Consider the following 21,266-nt stretch of genomic DNA (forward strand, 5'->3'; position numbering starts at 1 on the left):
AAGAGGGGGAAATACAGCATTACAATGGAGATATTTGGTAAAAGCTATCTGAACCAAGTAATCAAGCTTAGCATAACCAGTAGAAGCATGCAACATTATGAACCTCTTGATATGGTATAGTAGTAGCATCATTTATGAAGTATTTGTGTTAAAAAAATATTTACTCTGAATCTACTTATAAAAAAATAAATCAGACAAATTCAGAATATCTATAAGCCAATTGGCATCAACATCATGAAAATAAAAAAAAAGAGAAAGGTTAGAAAGACCATTTTATATTAAGAGATTAATGAGCCATAATAACCAAGTGTAGTTCATGAACCTTGATTGAACTGTATAAAAGACATTTAGAGACAACTAGGTAAATCTGAACATGGTTTGTGTATTATATTATAGAATTGGAAATTTTCTTAGCTATGATAAGTATTATAGATATTAAAGAGAATGTCCTTAACACTCCGAAATGAATACTGAAATATTTGGAGGTGAAATGCCACAGTGTCTGTAATTTATTTAGTGTATAAGTTATAGAAATGTTATTTAGCAAATTCTTTAGAAAAGAAAGAGAGAGAAAGAAAGAAAGGAGGGAGGGAGGAAGGGAAAGGAGGGAAAAGAGGGAAGGAAGGAGGGAAGGAAGGAGGGAAGGAAGGAAGGAAGGAAGGAAGGAAGGAAGGAAGGAAGGAAGGAAGGAAGGAAGGAAGGAAGGAAGGAAGGAAGGAAGGAAGGGAAACAAAGAGAGAGCGAAAGAAAGTGAAAGAAAAATGTTTATACACAGATATATGCAGATAGAAATATAAGAAAATGTGCTAAAATGTTAATTGGTAAATCCACATTATGGATATATAGGAATTCATTGTACTACACTTCAAGTTTTCATTATGTTGAACAGAACTGGAGATGGATGGGAACCAAAGGGTCACCAGTTTGATTCCCAATCAGGGCACGTGCCTGGGTTCCAGACCAGGTCCCCATTGAAGGCTACATGAAAGACAACCATACATTGAAGTTTCTCCTTCTTTCTCCCTACCTTCCTCTCTCTCTAAAAATAAATAAATAAAATCTTTTTTTAAAAAAGAATATAAATTAATGGCCAGTAACATGAAAAAATACTCAAAATCAGTATTTATCAGGGAATCTAAATTAAAACCACAGTGAGATAACATATAACGCCCACTAGCATGGCAAAAATCAAAAGGACTGATATCACCAAGTATAGGCAAAGATGTTGAGCAGCCTGAATGCTCAAACATTAACAGTGGGAGTATTATATTGCACAAGGATATCAGAAAACTGTGGCAGCTTCCTATAAAGTTAAGCATTTGTTTATGGCAAGGGGCAACAAAATACCACTGACTCTTAGGCCAAATCCAATCTAAGGACTGTTTGTATGACCCTCAAGCTAAAATAGTTTTTAATTATTTTTTATTTTAAAGATTTTTATAATATATTTTATTGATTATGCTATCACAGTTGCCCCATTTCCCCCCTTCATTCCCCTCCAACCTGCACACTCCCTCCCCCACCATTCCCCCCTTTAGTGCATGTCCATCTGTCATAAGTTCTTTAGCTTCTGCATTTCCCACACTACTCTTGCCCTCCCTCTATTTTCTCCCCGCCATCTATGCTACTTATTCTCTATACCTTCTCCCCCTTCTCCTCCTCCCACTCACCTGTTGCTAATCCTCCATGTGATCTACATTTCTGTGGCTCTGCTCCTGTTTTAGGTGTCTGCTTAGTTTGCTTTTGTTTTAGGTGTGGTTCTTAATAACTGTGAGTTTGCTGTCCTTTCACTATTCATATTTTTTTCTTCTTTTCTTAGATAAATCCCTTTAACATTTCATATAAAAGGGCTTGGTGATGATGAACTCCTTGAATTTGACCTTATCTGAGAAGCACCTTATCCTCCCATTCTAAATGAAAACTTTGCTGGATAGAGCAATCTTGGATGTAGGTCTTTGGATTTCATGCCTTGGAATACTTCTTTCCAGCCCCTTTTTGCCTGCAAGGTCTCTTTTGAGAAATCAGCTGACAGTCTGATGGGAACTCCTTTGTAGGTGACTGTCCCCTTATCTCTTGCTGCTTCTAGAATTCTCTCCTTCATTTTAATCTTGGGTAATGCAATTATGATGTGCTTTGGTGTGTTCCTCCTTGGGTCCTCCTTCCTTGGGACTCTCTGAGCTGCCTGGACTTCCTGGAAGTCTATTTCCTTTGCCAGATTAGGGAAGTTCTTCTTTATTATTTGTTCAAATAAGTTTTCCGCTTGTTGTTCTTCCTCTTCCCCTTCTGGTACCCCTATAATTCGGATATTGGAGTGTTTAAAGATGTCTTGGAGGTTCCTAAGCCTCTCTTTTTTTTTTTAATTCTTGTTTCTTCATTCTTTTCTGTTTGGTTGTTTCTTTCTTCCTTTGGTCCACTCCATTGATTTGAGTCCCAGTTTTCTTTCCATCACTATTGGTTTCCTGTGCATTTTCCTTAATTTCCCTTAGTGTAGCTTTCATTTTGTCATTTAATAATTTGTGACCAAAATCAACCAGTTCTGTGAGCATCCTGATCACCAGTATTTTGAACTGTGCATCTGATAGGTTGGCTATCTCTTGGTCACTTAAAAGTATTGGCTCTGGGGCTTTGATCTATTCTTCTATTTGAGGCATAATTTTTGGTCAGGTCATGCCTGTCATGTAGTGAGGGGTGTAGCCTTAGATGTTCACCAGGGCAGGGCAACCCAGTCACGGGGTTGTGATGCTGTATGTGGGGGCGGAGTCAGAGAGGGAACAATGGCGCTTGCTCCACTCTCCCTCGAATTTTGGTCCCCTCTGCTGCTTCCCACAAGCAAATTGGGCCTTTCTGATGCTGGTTCCCAGGTGGGTGGGCCCGTGTATGCTCTAGGACCTTGTGGGTTTCTCCAACAAATTCTCCTGTGAAGCTGGGAGTCTCTCCCTGAACCTCAACCCCCACAAGTGTTTTCTATTAGAGCTTTTAGGCTTTGTTTCCCATTGCTGGGGCCCTGTGTTGTGCAGTCTATCTCACTGCCCATTTTTGCCTGGTTTATCTGCGCATGAATGTATGTCCACAGTCAGCCAGCTGCCTTGCGTGCCTCACTGGGTCTGCTGGTTTCCTCCCTGTGCCCGGAGTCTGCCAGCCCTGCGCCGTCTGTGCCCCAGGTGCCAGTCACCACCTTTTCCTGCTGCTATCCCTCACCCCCAGCCGCTGACTCTGGCCCTCTTACTGGTCTGGCTGAATGGTTGTAGTGCTTCTGTACAGTTCAGTTTTCTGTCTGTTCTGGTTGTGTTTTTGTTTCTAAATCTTTGTTGTCCTTAATTTTGGTTGTGGGAGAAGGCTCAGTGTTTCCACCTAAGCCTCCATGTTGGCCAGAAGAGTTTTTACATTTTTAAAAGGTTGTAAACACACACATACACACAAAGAATAAGCAAAGGAGACCATATGCAAAGTCTCTCTGGATATTTACTATCCAGCAAGATTATATATCTATTATCCAAACAAAAAAAGGTTGCCCACCCATCATCCACTTTATAACATGACCCAATAACTCCACTTCTCCATATTTACCCAAGAAAAATGTAAGTACATGTTCACAAAAAAACTTTCACAAGACTGTTTATAGAAGCCTTGTTCATAATAGCTAAAAATTGGTGGGGGTATGTGTCTAATTTGACAAGCTGATCCTAAAATTTATGTGTAAGAGCAAAAAGACAAGAATCCTGAAGGACAATAACATGATGGGGGAAAGGAACCAATAGAAAAATCTCCATAAGCATCTTTAAAAGCAAAATTTTTCCATTCAACATTGTTTGCAAGTTATTTGACTCTTCTTTTTTGTGTGAATTATCACTTAATAGTGGTAGTAACTGTCAGTCTTTCTCCAATGCTTAATTGTTTTAAAAATTAGCTGTTTTTAACATAAAATTAATAGCATTTAGAATAAATGGTTACAGTATTTTCCCACTGCAGTAGTATTTACATTTTAACTTGTAAAACTAACATAAAAAGTATATATGATTTTTTACTCCAAGTTACATTGAAAATGCTTACTTCCTGAAAAAATAAACATTGAAACATTAACAATTCATTTGAATAGCATGCCTTGTTCCTATTACCAATATTGTAAAGCTGATCAAATATATCAGTAACCTTTGTGATTACATGTTAAGGAAGCAAAATATGCTGGCGGAGGAATTCACCTTTTTACTTTCTTGAGACTAAAGCAAAAACCAAATAGCAGACTTAGCCCTGTGGCTGAGGCTTAAATTAAACTTGGACCATTCTAACCATCATTATTCTACTTTTCTTAATAGTATCATTCCAGAAACTGACTTAAAATAGGTCATATTGAGAGGAAGTTTTGATAGAGCATGAATTGCTTCTGTTTTGGGTCCTGGCAAACCTTATCCTAAATTATGTATTATAATCTCTGGTATACTCACTTCTACTTTCAGACAAAAGTGGCTGAAAGTCTTTAAAATATAAAACTACCCCCTCTGTTTTAGGAAGGATATAAATGACAAAGCCTTAAAACTTAGACCAACTCTTTTGAAACTATTTTTTTCAAAAGTCTGAAAAGTGACAGTCTACCTCAGAATACAAAGCTAGAAATGTAAGAATGGGGAAAGTCAGTCATGCTATTTGGGGCCAAAACTTATAGAAGTAGATTATTCTATAATACCAGCATTGAAATGTAAATATATAAAAAAAATAAAATATAATTTTGTTAGTACCCATACCACAGTCACCTCCATGACAACACAACATAGAGAATTAAGTATATTTTGGTAAGTACAAAAAGTAAGTGAAAGGTTACTGTCAGACTTGAAATAAAAACAACAATTTTCCACAATTCAAACATTTTTCTCTTGAAAATAAACACAGGATGAGAAGAGTGAATTTTAAATCTATTAACTAGATTAATGGTGACACAAACTTTTTTTCTGGAGAATATTGCTGTTACTAAAATACCTTAGTTTACTAATCAAAAAACAGATTAAATAGTAACAATTTTCTCATTATTCCATAAATATCCTGTGAAGATACAAACTACTATTGAAACTATCACAGTTAAAACTAATTAGTAAAGAAGCCAGAAACCAACATTTTTTTAAAAATCAAATTACATATGCAAAGCAAGTTTATTTAATTGCTTAATTTAATTTCTTTTATGTAAATCTGAATTTTTAAAAGTTCCTGTCAAATAAACTAAATAAAGTAACCTTTATTTTGGGAAAATTAGAGTAGCTTTAGAGTACTTCTTTCCATTTTGGTTTTTTAAAAAGAGTCACAATAAGGCAAAATGAACATACTTTCACATAAAATAAGAAACCACAAAATTAATAATTCTTGTGTTAAATTACTATACAATAAAAGCTGCTGACATTACCAATAGATTTCATCATCAAAAGTAATGTGAAAGAATGAAAAACAGTAACTTACATTAAAATACAACTACTTATATTTCATTCCATAAAGTTCCAACAGTATTACACTATTTTCCCATGGGATTTTTTTCTACTCATTTAGTTCATTGGTGCTTAAAAACAAAGCCTGCTGCACTAAAAAATCGCCAATAAAATTATATACCATTCACTGCTTTATACTATACCTTCTTTTGTTCATACACAGTTAGCATTAGCCTATCTTTCATTTATCAAAACTTTCAGCTGAACACAGTAAAGCACTCAAGAAAGTTAAACAAGTGTAGTAATCCCTTAGTGATACTGGAATTATACTGTGGGGAAATGTGCTCTCATAAGGCAGCATTGTATAAACACTGCATTAATCTTTCACTCTAGTTTTACTTATACCTACTTAGTGACCAGCAATCAGTCTAGAAATTTTATTCTCTTCTAGTTTTTTAAAGATTTTATTTCATTTTTAGAGAGAAGGAAAAAGAGGGCGAGAGAGAGGAAGAGAAACATCAATGTTCAAGAGATACATCATTTGGTTACTCTCACTCACCCCTAACTGGAAACCTGGCCTACAACCCAGGCATGTGCCCTGACTGGGAATCAAATCTTCGACCTTTTGGTTCACAAGCCGGCACTCAATCCACTGATCCGCACCAGTCAGATCTCTTCCAGGTTTTTTAAGCATTGAAAAAAAATAGTTAAGACATACATAGAAGACATGATGTTCTCCTTTTGCTTAAAAAGAGAGTGAATAATTAAGTAGACTTTTTAAAATTGTGTGTATACCCTTTTCAGGCCAAGAGAAAAAAAACTACATCTCTCTTTTTTTTTTTTTGACCAAAATAAGGTCCTGATTCAAATAAAGCATAAATATACTTACAGAACTAGCATCAACATCACTGTGAATGGCAACTGTCTTAATGCCCATCTTCTTGCAAGTTTTAATAACCTATTTTAAAATATAATTAATGTTATCTATTAATAATGATTCATATGTAAAGGGATTATAGTAGTAATAAAATTTATTGAGTAAAAAGAAAAAATAAGATTAAAATTCTACTCACCCTACATGCAATTTCTCCTCTATTAGCAATAAGAATTTTATCAAAAGTCTGAAGAAAGAAAACACACATTAAAAAAATGTTATTCTCACTTTGGGACCAGAAAACACCAAGTTCTTCTGCAGTAAACACTGGACATGATCCTAATAAACATTACTTCCTAGATTAGTACTAAATACTATACATATGTTCATTTACAACGAGCTTGCTACTAAACTGGTAGGATTCTGTTTAAGCATTGATTGATTAGGTTCAATAATTCAAAAATGAACTAAGGCGATATTTATAAATTGTCTTGCCAAAAGATAACCTTCAAATGATATTTCAGGATACTAAAAGCCTTTAGACAAAATTATTTGACAATTTACTCAATTTATTTTCTAAATTCAGGGAAATTCTAAGTGTCATGAGTTGTTTATCAAAGGAAAGATGGGTATCATTCATATACCACCTCTACTGGGTTGGGGCAGAGCATTAAACAATATTTTTAATAACTCAGAACAGGTAAAAATTATGCTTATATCCAAAGATTCCCAGACCAAATGGGTTATGCCATTTGAATACAATGTTAAGTTTAAACAGCCATCAAGTTTTGAAGCAGCTGTGGCCACATAATAGAAAGTATAGTTCCATTTCTAAATTTTAAGCCCAGTTTTGTCACTTATAATTTATTTGACTTTAAGAAGTCAATCTCTGGGTCTTCTGGCAAAGATGGAGGTGTAAGTAGACACACTGTGCCTCCTCAGACAACCATAAAAAGGACAACAACAATTTAAAAACCAAAAAATAACCAGAACAGACAGAAAATTGAACTGTACGGAAGTCCAACAACCAAGGAGTCAAAAAAGAAACATTCATCCTAACAGGTGGGAGGGGTGGAGACGGGCAGCCGGGCAGAGAGGACTTATAGCAAGGTGGCAGCTGGAGGATCAGATTGGGCAAGGCCATGGTGGGTGGACCCTGTGAGGCTCTGGAATGTAGACTGGGCAGACCCACATTCATGCAGATAAACCGGGAGGAACAACAGGGGAGCTGGACAGACTACGCAACCCAGAACCCCAGCATGGGGGAATAAAGCCTCTAATCACTGATTTAAAACACCTGTGGGGGTTGAGGCAGCGGGAGAAACTCCCAGCCTCATAGGAGTTTGTTGGAGAGATCTACAGGGCACCAGAATGTGTGCAAACACACCCACATTAGAATCAGCACCAGAGGGGCCCAATTTTCTTGTGGGAAGTGGGGGAAGTGACTGAAATCCAGCAGAAAGTGGAACAAGCGCCATTGTTCCCTCTAGGACCCCTTCACCACATACAGCATCACAACACAGTGATGTGGATTACCCCACCCACGTGAACACCTAAGGCTCCACCCCTCACTAAGATGCATCAAGACAAAAAAAAAAAAAAATGGCCCAAAGGAAAGAACAGATCAAAGCTCCAGAAAAAATGCAGCTAAACAACAAAGAGATAGCCAACCTCTCAGATGCACAGTTCAAAACACTGGTAATCAGGATGCTCACAGAACTGGATGATTTTGGTCACAAATTACATGAAAAATGAAGGCTACACTAAGGGAAATGAAGGGAAATGCACAGGAAACCAATAGTAATGGAAAGGAAACTGGAACTCAGATTAATGGAGTGGACCAGAAGGAAGAAAGAAACATCCAACAAGAAAAAAATGAGGAAACAAGAATTCAAAAAAATGAGGAGAGGCTTAGGAACCTCCAGGACATCTTTAAACGTTCCCACATCTGAATTATAGGGGTACCAGAAGAAGAAGAGGAAAAGCGAGTGGAAAAGTTATTTGAACAAATAATAAAGGAGAATGTCCCCAATCTGGCAAAGGAAATAGACTTCCAGGAAGACCAGGAAGCTCAGAGAGTCCCAAAGAAGGTGGACCCAAAAAGGAACACACCAAAGCACATCATAATTACATTACCCAAGATTAAAATGAAGGAGAAAATCCTAGAAGCAACAAGAGAAAAGGAAAGAGTTACCTACAAAGGAGTTCCCATAGACCGACAGATGATTTCTCAAAAGAGACCTTACAGGTGAGAAAGGGCTGGAAAAAAGTATGTGAAGTCATGAAAGGCAATGACCTACACCCAAGACTGCCCTATCAAGCAAAGCTTTCATTTTGAATGGAAGGGCAGATTAAGTGCTTCCCAGATAAGGTCAAGTTCAAGGAGTTCATCATCACCAAGCCCTTATTACATGAAATGTTAAAGGGACTTATCTAAGAAAAAGAAGATAAAAAATATGAACAGTAAAATGACAGCAAACTCACAGTTATTAACAACCACACCTAAAACAAAAACAAAAACAAAAACAAAAACAAAAACAAAAACAAACTAAGCAAACAACTAGAACAGGAACAGAAACACAGAAATGAAGATCACATGGAAGGTTATCAACAAGGGAGTGGGACAGGGAGAGAAGGGGCAAAGGTACAGAGAATAAGTAGCATAGATGGTAGGTAGAAAATAGGGACAGGTTAAGAATAGTATGGGAAATGTAGAAGCCAAAGAACTTATGACACAGGGACATGAACTAAAGAGGGGGAATGTGGGTGGGAGGGTATGTGCAGGGCGGAGGGGAGTGAAGGGGGGGAAATGGGACAACTGTAATAGCATAAGCAATAAAATATATTTTTAAAAAAGTCATTCCTGAAGGTCTTTATTTCCACATATATAAACAGATAGCATTCTAATAGGACATTATTTAATAAGGTTCTCTTCCTATTCTAACACTGTAGAAGCTAATCATTTTTAAGAACCACATACACAATTACAAGTAATATGGATAGAATACATTTTGTTACACAATAATTTCTCAGTTAGTGAATTACTGTAAGTTGAATGGAACAATATAGAAGTTTTAGTTACATTTCTAAAAGAAAAGATAAAGTTCTACATAATTTTAAAAGTATTCTTATGTGACTTAAAGCAATATTTTAACCCAACCGGGAGTGAAAATTTCAGAATTGGAAAAGGCCTTCAAAGACCTGATTTAACCTTTATATCATATGTGGCTTATTCCACCAAACTGAGACAAGGCTTCTGCCTTAAAAGTGAGTAAACTCCTAATGTGATAGAAAGAATCCTGAGTCATTAGGGCCTTGATTGGACTGGTCTTTAAATTATCCTAATCTCACCACAGGCTTGACACTTTAAAATCATCTACCTTTCTATACCCAAATGGTCATGGGTAAATCCCTATAAACAGTAAAAGTATACTAAGAAAAAAATATTTATACTTCCTTGAACTGCATTTTAAAATGTGAATTTTTAGACTTCCGCCAAGATGGAGGCATAGGTGGATGTGCCGTGCCTTCTCACTCAACCAAGATTAGAGAAAACTAAATATTAGCAACAGAAAACACAGCCAGAACATGGAAAATTGAACTTTTCGGAAGTCCGTTAACAACAAATTCTTCAGCCTGACCGGTAAGGGGTGAAACCAGCGGCTGGCGGAGCAGGGTTGCACAGGAGGACTCGGCCAGACGGACTCAGGCCCGCGGAATCCAGGCTCAGGGTCGAACCTAGTGAGCGACCGAGCGAGCGACCAGGCAAGCGACTGCGGGGGAGACAGCGGGGCAGCGGGGCTGCGGGGCTGCGTGTTGACTGAGGTCGCGCATTTGTGCGCGGGTGGACAGGCGAAGGAGTGGGCGGTTGGACCGGGCGGCAGGTCCCCACGGCAAGCGGCAGTGGAGGGCACCGCCATTTCCCTGCTCTGACCCCACCTCCACATGCAGCGTCATAACCCAGCGACTCTGAGTGGCCCGGCCCAGGTGAACCATCTAAGGCACTGATCCTACCCAGCTGTGAGAAACAGCAGAGGGGGTCGCCATTTCCCCGCTCTGGCCATGCCCCCACATAAGCGTCACAACCCAGCGACCTGGGAATCCAAGGCGCCGCTTCTCACACTTAAAGGGCCAGAACAGACCCAAGAATGGCGCAGGAGGATCTCAGAGCCCCAGAGCCAATAGATCTAAGCGATGAAGAAATAGCAAAACTCACAGACGCACAGTTTAAAACATTGGTCATCAGGATCCTCACAGAACTGGTTGATTATAGCCACAAATTAGACAAATATATGAAGGCGAAACTAATTGAAATGAATGGAATTGCACAGGACACCAATAGCAATGAAAAGGAAACTGGGACTCAAATCAATGGAGTGGACCAGAAGAAAGCAAATAATGGCCAAACAGAAAAGAGTCAGGAAGCAAGAATTCAAAGAAATGAGGAGAGTCTTAGGAACCTCCAGGACATCTTTAAATGCTCCAACATCCGAATTATAGGGGTACCAGAAGGGGGAAAGGCACAGCCACCAGTGGAAAACGCATTTGAACAAATAATAAAGGAGAATTTCCCCAATCTGGCAAAGGAAATAGACTTCCAGGAAATCCAGGAAGCTCAGAGAGTACCAAAGAAGTTGGACCCAAGAAGGAACACACCAAAGCACATCGTAATTACATTAGCCAAGATTAAAATGAAGGAGAGAATCCTAGAAGCAGCAAGAGCTAAGGGGACAGTCACCTACAAAGGAGTCCCCATCAGACTGTCAGCGTATTTCTCAAAAGAGACCTTACAGGCAAGAAGGGGCTGGAAAGAGGTATTCCAAGTCATGAAATCTAAAGACCTACAAGCAAGATTGCTCTATCCAGCAAAACTTTCATTTAAAATGGAAGGACAGATAAAGTGCTTCTCAGATAAGATCAAATTCAAGGAGTTCATCATCACCAAGCCCTTATTATATGAAATTTTAAAGGGACTTATCTAAGAAAAAAGTTAAAGAAACATGAACAGTGAAAGGACAACAAACTTACAGTTATTAACAACCACACCTAAAACGAAAGCAAACTAAAAGGACAGCTAGATCAGGAGTGGAAACATAGAAATGAAGATCTCGAGGAGGGTTAACAACAGGGGAGTGGGAGGAGGAGAAGGGGGGAGAAGGTATAGAAAATAAGTAGCATAGACAGTAGATAGAAAATAGATGGGGGGGGCAAGAATAGCATGAGAAATATAGAATCTAAAGGACTTGAGACACATGGTCATAAACTAAAGGGGGGGTAATGGTGGGGATGAGGAGTAGGGTGGAGGGGAATAAAGGGGGAATAGAACAACTGTAACAGCATAATCAATAAAAATAAAATAAATAAATAAATAAATAAATAAAAATAAAATGTGAATTTTTATTAAGTAGTAAATATACCACATCTGATTTTATCTAAAAGCAGCACAAACAGTGGAAGTTACATATTAAGCAACTGTTACAGTAAATATAACAAATTATTATAACATGATAAGGATTAAATAAGAATTCCATCTTAATGTCTATCCAAGAGACAGAGTAATGGTTAAGAGCCAGCCTGGAGCCAAACTGCCCAGGTTAGTATCTCATCATTACCCCTTATTCTTCCTCTGTGTATTCTTCTGTGGACAAGTCATCATTCCTGACCCCTATTTCCAAGTATGTAAAACAAATAATAGTATCTGCCATGGGAGGTTGTAAGAATATGAATTAACACCCTCAAAGTGTTTAGAATAGTGCCTTGCACAATATATACTAAGTAAATGTTAGCTATAGCTACTGTTATTTATACCTTTGGGCCACACACCAGGCTCTTAGGAGTGGGACCATATCTGACGGAAAAACCTGTATCAAAACAAAAATCTGCACCTGATACAACTTTTTTCAGGGCTTGTGATAGTTACTTTTATGTTCAACTTGACTGGGCCACAGGGTGCCCATATTAAACATTATTTCAGGGTATATCTGTGAGCATATTTACAGATGAGACTAACATGTGAACCAGAGGACTAAGTAAAGTTGACTGCCCTCCCCAATGTGTGTGGACATTAGCCCATCGGCTGAGGGCCTGACAGAATAAAAAGTGGAGGAAGGGAAAATTCATTCTGCCTGCTTGATTGAGCTAAAACATGGGTCTTCTCCTAAGGACTGGCACCTACACCAGCAGCTCCCCTGGTTCTCAGGCCTTTTAATGTGGGCTAGAATTACAAATGCCAGCTTTCCTGGGTCTCCAGCTTGCAGATTATGGGACTTCTCAGTGTTCCTGCTGATTCTGTTTCTCTAAAGAGCCCTTGCTAATCCAGGACTACTAATGTATTACCAATTAGTGTACAAACTGAAAGATGATCATATTAATTAATTTTTCATACATAGGATTTTCTTTTAAATAAATAACAGATGTATATGGCTCAGAAGTTAAAAGGAAAAAAGGGGTTATACTATAAAGACACCCAGGCAGTAACATGGAAAGCCTGGGGTAGCACTAAAAACTACAAGTAATTTTTGATATTGCTCAAGCACAGAGAGTATATGGGGAAATTGTAGCAAATAAAGCTAGGGTGAAAAGGCCAGAACATGAAGGAATTTATATGCCACTTAAGGAACTGGGACTTTGTAAATGGAGAGCCACATATAAGGCACTCTGAAGATACTCGAAGTATCTGGTGGGTGTGATCGGGGGAGCCATTTAAATCAGGAACCTGAATCCTTGAAGACAGGAGGGCATTTGTGCACCATGAGACATAGAGAAGACCTTTTGCAGCAGCTGTTCTATAACAGTGCTAATGATGTCATTCAGATAAGAAATACATTGGAAGTTTCCTGATGATTTAAGTTATTTTCTTTTAATCCATTCTCTCTTTATTCCTCTTTCTTTTTCTTCTCTATATTTAGATCATCATAGCTGGGGTCTAAAAACACCAAGGCCACTTCACTCAATTCAGACACCAAGAAAAGGGCTGAGCTAGCCCATTTCACTGGCACTTGTTGGTGGATTGATGGCAGACCTCCAGACACTGAGTTACTCACCAAATGCTTCTGAGAAGGGGCACAACACAGAAAGTAAATCCACCAGCTCAGGAGAAGAACAAGCTTGTGTTTACACTAAGCTTACACTTACTATCTGTGGATTTTAAGACTCAGTTTCTGAATATACAGAGTTAAGTTATTAAGAATAATATTAAGCAGTTGATATTTAAGACACATGCCTTCTATATACCAGGTACTGTGATAAATCCCTTTTGTATACTATCTCATTTAATCCTGACATTAGTCCCAAGAGGTCAGTTCTAATAAAAATCACCATTTTACAAATGAAAAAAACTAAGGCTTGAAAAGCCCAAATCACTTGCCTAAGTAACTTACAAAGTTAACCAATGGTAAAGCCAGAGTTCACTCCCACATATTCATGTCAAAACATACCATGATGGGGGAAGAGGAAGGCCGGGGAGGGAGAAAAAAAAATACCATGATGTGACATAATCAGAATATAATGGTGCAAGCTTTAAACATTGTGTTATTAATGCCAAAAATATTTGTGGGGTGTTTTTACTTACCCTTTCCTTTATTAATAAAAGGGACAGTGGGGAGAAGGGTTTTCAGGAACTACTATAAAGGGTACATGGACAAAACCAAGGGGGAGGGCGGAAGCAAGGAAGGGAGGTGGGTTTGGCTGGGGCTGGGGGGAGTGTTGGGGAGAAAATACAGACAACTATAAATGAACAACAATAAAGTAATTTTAAAAAAACAGTATAAGTGTTTTTGATATATTATGTTGCCAATAAAAAGTATTTGAGACCTGGCTGGTATGGCTCAGTGGATTGAGCACTGGCCTGTGAACCAAAGGGTTGCAGATTCAATTCCCAGTCAGGGCACATACCTGGGTTGCAGGCCACGTTCCCAGTTGGGAGCACGTGAGAGGCAACCACACACTGATGTTTCTCTTCCTCTCTTTCTCCCTACCTTCCCCTCTCTCTAAAAGTAAACAAAATATTTTTTAAAAAGTATTTGAGATATATTATGGTTACTAGAAGATTTATTAATTAGCCTGGTCTGATATAGCACTGTCCTAATGAATAGAACAAAATAGAATTTCCCTAACATTCTTATTTATCACAAACTATAATAAATGCATTAGGTTCAGAAGGCCATCTCTTGGAGCTTTTCACAAAGACCAACTAGAACAACTCTGCCAGCTTTATTTACTTCTGAGTCCTCTCCTCTACTTATCCCACATCATTCCTTTTTTTTAATTTAAATATTATATTCTTTATACTATTAAAGTCGCAATTTTTCCCCTTTTGCCCCCTCCATCTAACCCGCCCCCCACTCTCACAGTCAATCTCCACACTGTTGTCCATGTCTGTGGGTCATTCATATATATTCTCTGACTAATCCCTTCTCCTTCTTTCGGTCAGTCACCACCTACGGCAGGCATACCACAGTACAATACTGGCTCCACTAACTTAAGGACTACAACTTCCTAGTCTTTTTCTGAGTAAATTGCTATTAAGTCAAATCTTCCCTATTCTCACGAACAAACATGAGACAAGTTGACTTGTTAAAACTCAAGCCAAAAAAAATAATATTTTTAGTAATGGTTAAATTTCACCTGGCCTAATTTTGAGTTGATGTAAGTCACTGATAAAATGTGGATTAAATAAATAGTCAATGGCAAGTTCAGATAAGAATCAGTTTATTTAATAAACATGTATTACCAAAGATCAGGTCTACCTACCTGAACTTAAAACAGTAATAATAAACAAACCCGCATAGTATTTAACGAATGGCTACCAGAAAGCAAGAGTCCCTGGAAGTAGAAAGGCCCAATTAAATGCAACTCTCAAGTGAAGGGCAAGTCTATCAGCTTGGTCTGAATATGCACCTGTACCACAAATAGGTGCCCCAAAATATCATAGATTTTATCGTGACTAAAAATGCTACACAGTTTCTCCATGATGACCTTAGGCAAAGGCACAGCAAAGGAGAAGACAAAGACAGCAGGCAGCAGATTTGATTTCAAACATTTAAGAAAAAATCTGTACCTGCTTAGCAGATTCTAAGGGAGGGATGAGGACTCTATAAATGTCCTAAACCAAGACAGTTATATGTATGTATGTATGTCCTAAACCAATGTCCTAAACCAAGATAGTATGTATGGATGGATGGATAGATTTATTTTTAGTAATTATCAATGGTCACCAATGTGGTAAGCAAGTTAGCTATTCCTATAACCCTTACTATGAGGTTGTAAGAAAAACAAATCTCAAACCAAACTCTGCCACACATGGACATTTACTAACACATATAAATGGTCTTAAAATGTGTTAGATATGCTCAGGGAAGTCTCAAGTTCCTGCAGTTTATAATGTTCTAATAACCTGCATGAAAGCTTCATGTGAGGAAAATGCATCAATATTCTGATTTGGATAACCATATTGTCAGACTCAGAGCCATCAAGAATCCCCCTACCCAGTGGCTGAACACAGGACTATTTCATCAAACATAGGTTCTATCCTTAATGGTAAAGAATAAAAGGCTAACCAGATTATTACTCTTCTCATTCAGGGGCTGAGAATTTCTGTAACAGCCAAAACACATCTTGAATATCACTAATTTCATCAATGAGAGCTGATTTTTAACACCTATTATCTTATAAGGAAGGCTGTCAGTGTTTATACAAAGAAAGATGGCTGCACCACTTTCATTTCCCTCCCCTCTGGAATATAGCCTCTTGAATAAATGCTAGCTAAGCACTCACACAGTGTCCCTAATTAGGACAGCTGATTACCACTAGATGGGAACTCAACACCTGTGCAGAAATATGTATATACACATGCTCCATAAGGCATATTGTCTATGCTGAAGTTTTTATATTAACCTATCGATTTTATAACAGAAAGTTTATCCAGTTATAACTAACTGGACCTATGCTGTTCAATAAAGTACCATATTTCGCCATGTATAATGTGACAATTTTCACCACATTTTTGAGGATGTACATTATACATGGGTAGTCCTAATTCCACAGCTATATAAAAGTTTTTAATTCTTTTATTGATGCTTATGCATTTAAACTATAACTATAGAAAGCAATAACAATATTGATATGCAAAATAATACTCTGAAATATGATAATCACTTTTGTTTCTAAATATACATAAATAAATAATTGAATTTAAAAATTAAAATGAAAGACTTTTTCCCTACAAGTTTGGGTTAAATACACAGCAAAGGAAAATATTAACTAAATGAAAAAAAAAATCAATAGTTTAGAATCCCTCAACTGTCCAGTCTAATAAAAAGGGTTATATTAGTTATTCTGCTGAAAACAAGGTAAACACATTATAAATTTATTCAATTTGTAGCACAGATAAAAGCTAAAATTAGAGACTCAGGTTATGGCCTACACTGTAAAAAGAACAAAGATTGAACACATATAAAACCTAAAACACTGGAGCAAGAAATCATAACACACCATTAATACAATTTAATCTGTCCACTAAAAACAGTGTGAAGACAAGAAAATAGGACCATTACAACTTAGTTGTTCAGAAATATTTTTTGGAAGTCCAGCCAATGGAGGCATAGGTAGATACACTGTGCCTCCTTGCACAACCAGAAGAAGTACAACAACAAATTTAAAAACAAAAAATAACCACAACTGCCAGGAAATTGAACTGTATGGAAGTCTGACAACCAAGGAGTTAAAGAAGAAACATTTATTCAGACAGGTAGGAGGGGTGGAGATGGGCAGCAGGGTGCAGAGGACTCACAACAAGGTGGCAGCTGGAAGACCAGGGCAGGCAAAGCAGTGGCTGGCAGACAGGGTGGTCCCACATTTGCATCTGGATAAACTGGGAGGAAGAACTGGGGAGCAAGACAGACTGCACAACCCAGGGTTCCAGTGCAGGGAAATAAAGCCTCAAAAACTCTGAATGAAAAAACCTGTGGGGGGTTGAGGCGGAGGGGGAAATTTCCAGCCTCACGGGAGAGTTTCTTGGAAAGACCCACAGGGTCCTAGCATGCACACAAACCCACCCACCTGGGAATCAGCACCAGAAGGGCCCAATTTGATTGTGGGTAGCAGCGGAAGTGACTGAAAGCTGGCAGAGAGCTGAACAAGCAGCATTGTTCCTTCTTGGACCCCTCCCCCACATACCGCATCAGCAACATGGGTTGCCCTGCTCTGGTGAACACCTAAGGCTCTGCCCCTTACTACATAACAGACCCTCCAAGACAAAAAAAAAAAAAAAAAGCGCAAATGAAAGAACAATGAAAGTTCTAGAAAACATACAACTAAGCAATGAAGAGATAGCCAACCTATTAGATGCACAGTTCAAAACACTGGTAATCAGGATGTGCACAAAATTGGTTGAATATGGCCACAAATTAGAGGAAAAAATGAAAGCTATGAAAAGTGAAATAAAGGAAAATGTACATGGCACCAACAGTGATGGGAAGGCAACCAGGACTCAAATCAATCTCTGAGAGCCTTTGATCAATCTTTGATCAATCTCAAATCAATCAGTGGTTTGGAGCAGAAGGAAGAAAGAAACATTCAACTAGAACAGAATGAAGAAACAAGAATTCAAAAAAATGAGGAGAGCCTTAGGAACCTCCGGGACAACTTGAAACTATCCATCGTCCGAATCATAAGGGTGCCAGAAGGAGAAGAGGAAGAGCAAGAAATTGAGAACTTATTTGAAAAAAATGATGAAGGGAAATTTCCCCAATCTGGCAAAGGAAAAAGACTTTGGAAGGCTTCCAGGAAGTCCAGGAAGCCCAGAGAGTCCCGAAGATGTTGGACCCAAGGTGGAACACATCAACGCACCCCATAATTACATTAGCCAAGATGAAAGATAAGGAGAGAATCTTAAAAGCAGCAAGAGAAAAGGAGACAGTTATCGCCAAAGGAGTTCCCAAGGACTATCAGCTGATTTCTCGAAATCTTACAGGCAAGAAGGTGCTGGAAAGAAGTATTCCAAGTCATGAAAGGCAAGGACCTACATCCAAGATTCCTCTATCTAGCAACGCTATCATTTAGAATGGAAGGGCAGATAAAGTGCTTCCCGCATAATGTCAAGTTCAAGGAGTTCATTATCACCCAGACCTTATGTGAAATTTTAAAGGGACTTATCTAAGAAAAAGATAAAAAATACGAACAGTAAAATGACAACAAACTCACAAATATCAACAACCGAACCTAAAAAAAACAAAAACAAAAACAAAAACAAAAATGAACTAAGCAGACAACTAGAATAGGAATGGATTCACAGAAATACAGATCCCATGGAGGGTTATCAGTGGGGGGAGGGAAAGAGGGATATTAGGGGAAAAGGTACAGGGAATAAGAAGCACAAACGGTAGATACAAAATACACAGGGGGAGGTTAAGAATATTATGGGAAATGGAGAAGCCAAAGAACTTGTATGTACAACCCATGGACATGAACTAAGGTGAGGGAATGCTAGTGGGAGGAGGAGTACATGGTGGAAAGGAATAAAAGGGAGAAAAAAATGGGACAACTGTAATAGCATAATCAATAAAATACATTAAGATGTTTTAAAGGACTTCCGCCAAGATGGAGGCATAGGTGGATGTGCCGTGCCTTCTCACACAACCAAGTTTAGAGACAACTAAATATTAGCAACAAAAAACACAGCCAGAACACGGAAAATTGAACTTTTCGGAAGTCCGTTAACAACAAATTATTCAGCCTGACCGGTAAGGGGCGAAACCAACAGCTGGTGAGGGGTTACACAGGAGGACTCGGTCAGACGGACTCAGGCCGCGGAATTCAGGCGCAGGGTTGGACCTAGTGAGCAACCCAGCGAGCCACCAGGAGAGCGACTGCAGAGGAGACAGCGGGGAAGCGGTGCTGCTTGTTGACTGTGGTCGCCCATTTGTGCGCGACCGGACAGGCGAGGGAGTGGGTGGTTGGACCGGGGCCCAGCGGGTCCCCGCGGCAAGTGGCAGTAGAGGGCGCCGCCATTTCCCCCGCTCTGACCACGCCCCCACATACAGCGTCACAACCCAGCGACCTGGGAGTCTAAGGCACCGGTTCTCACACTTAAAGGGCCAGAACAGACCAAAAATGTCGCAAGATCTCAAAGCCCCACAGCCCATAGATCTAAGCGATGAAGAAATAGCAAAACTCTCAGACGCACAGTTTAAAACACTGGTCATCAGGATCCTCACAGAACTGGTTGATTATAGCCACAAATAAGACAAATATATGAAGGCGAAACTAACTGAAATGAATGGAATTGCACAGGACACCAATAGCAATGAAAAGGAAACTGGGACTCAAATCAATGGAGTGGACCAGAAGAAAGCAAATAATGGCCAAACAGAAAAGAGTCAGGAAGCAAGAATTCAAAGAAATGAGGAGAGTCTTAGGAACCTCCAGGACATCTTTAAACGCTCCAACATCCGAATTATAGGGGTACCAGAAGGGGGAAAGGAACAGCCACCAGTGGAAAACGCATTTGAACAAATAATAAAGGAGAATTTCCCCAATCTAGCAAAGGAAATAGACTTCCAGGAAATCCAGGAAGCTCAGAGAGTCCCAAAGAAGTTGGACCCAAGAAGGAACACACCAAGGCACATCATAATTACATTAGCCAAAATTAAAATGAAGGAGAGAATCCTAGAAGCAGCAAGAGCTAAGGGGACAGTCACCTACAAAGGAGTCCCCATCAGACTGTCAGCAGATTTCTCAAAAGAGACCTTACAGGCAAGAAGGGGCTGGAAAGAAGTATTTCAAGTCATGAAAACCCCAGACTTACAACCAAGATTGCTCTATCCAGCAAAACTTTCATTTAGAATGGAAGGACAGATAAGGTGCTTCTCAGATAAGATCAAATTCAAGGAGTTCATCATCACCAAGCCCTTATTATATGAAATGTTAAAGGGACTTATCTAAGAAAAAAGTTAAAGAAACATGAACAGTGAAAGGACAGCAAACTCACAGTTATTAACAACCACACCTAAAACGAAAGCAAACTAAAAGGACAGCTAGATCAGGAGTGGAAACATAGAAATGAAGATCTCAAGGAGGGTTAGCAACAGGGGAGTGGGAGGAGGAGATGGGGGGAGAAGGTACAGAAAATAAGTAGCATAGACAGTAGATAGAAAATAGATGGGGGGGACAAGAATAGCATGGGAAATATAGAATCTAAAGGACCTGAGACACAGGGCCATAAACTAAAGGGAGGGTAATGGTGGGGATGGGGGGGTAGGGTGGAGGGGAATGAAGGGGGGAATAGAACAACTGTAACAGCATAATCAATAAAAAAAATTTTTTTAAAAGATGTTTTAAAAGAATATTTTTTTGAATACTTACTTTTTCATTAGAATAATAGTCCGCTGAACAGAGACTATGGGTCACCATTGAGTGGTGTCTTGAATAGTATGAAGCATGCTACAAAAAAGAAAATGAAATATATTACAGATATGTAAATGGGCTTCAAAAATACTTTATCACGGTAATTCTTGCAGTATGCTTCTAGCTAAAATGTTTTATTAATCTATATAGATCCTTCTAAGCAATATGTCGTAACTATGAAATGTAAATCATAACTACAGACAAATCCCCTTGGCACACAAGAGAAACCAAAGGCATCAAAACAATCTCCAGAAAAATAAGAGTCAGTGGATAAAACAAAATTTGAACAAAGTGTTGTTCAGGTGGTTGGAAAATTGTCCTAAAAAGCAAGAGACCACTGGTTTGATTCCAGTTTGTGGGCTCATGTATTAGAGGCAACTGATCAGTGTTTCTCTCTCACATCAAAGTTCCCCCCCTCTTTTTCTCCCTCCCTTCACCTCTCTCTAAAAATAAAATCTTTTTTGAAAAGTGAAAAGGTATACTAACAGTCAAGTTCACTTCTAATTCATTATTTGTAAATGTTTATGGGAAGAAAACATTTCTTAAGGACTTAAAACATTAAGGATAATTACTAATAAAAA

At 38.6% G+C, this 21,266-nt stretch overlaps 1 protein-coding gene across 1 annotated transcript in view; it reads right to left on the reverse strand.

The window, feature by feature from the left end:
* The window catches only part of PCCA (propionyl-CoA carboxylase subunit alpha), a 526,460-nt gene that overhangs the window by 491,864 nt on the left and 13,330 nt on the right, over positions 1-21,266 (reverse strand). Inside the window, exons 2-4 of the mRNA XM_037143368.2 lie at positions 20,644-20,721; positions 6,482-6,529; positions 6,298-6,366 (exon numbers count right to left, since the gene is read on the reverse strand). Coding sequence (XP_036999263.2) covers positions 6,298-6,366; positions 6,482-6,529; positions 20,644-20,721 — 195 coding nt within the window. The remainder of the gene's footprint in view (positions 1-6,297; positions 6,367-6,481; positions 6,530-20,643; positions 20,722-21,266) is intronic.

Source organism: Artibeus jamaicensis, unplaced genomic scaffold (genome assembly GCF_021234435.1).
Source record: "Artibeus jamaicensis isolate MK-2021 breed Jamaican fruit bat unplaced genomic scaffold, CSHL_Jam_final contig_1819, whole genome shotgun sequence".
Lineage (NCBI taxonomy): Eukaryota > Metazoa > Chordata > Mammalia > Chiroptera > Phyllostomidae > Artibeus > Artibeus jamaicensis.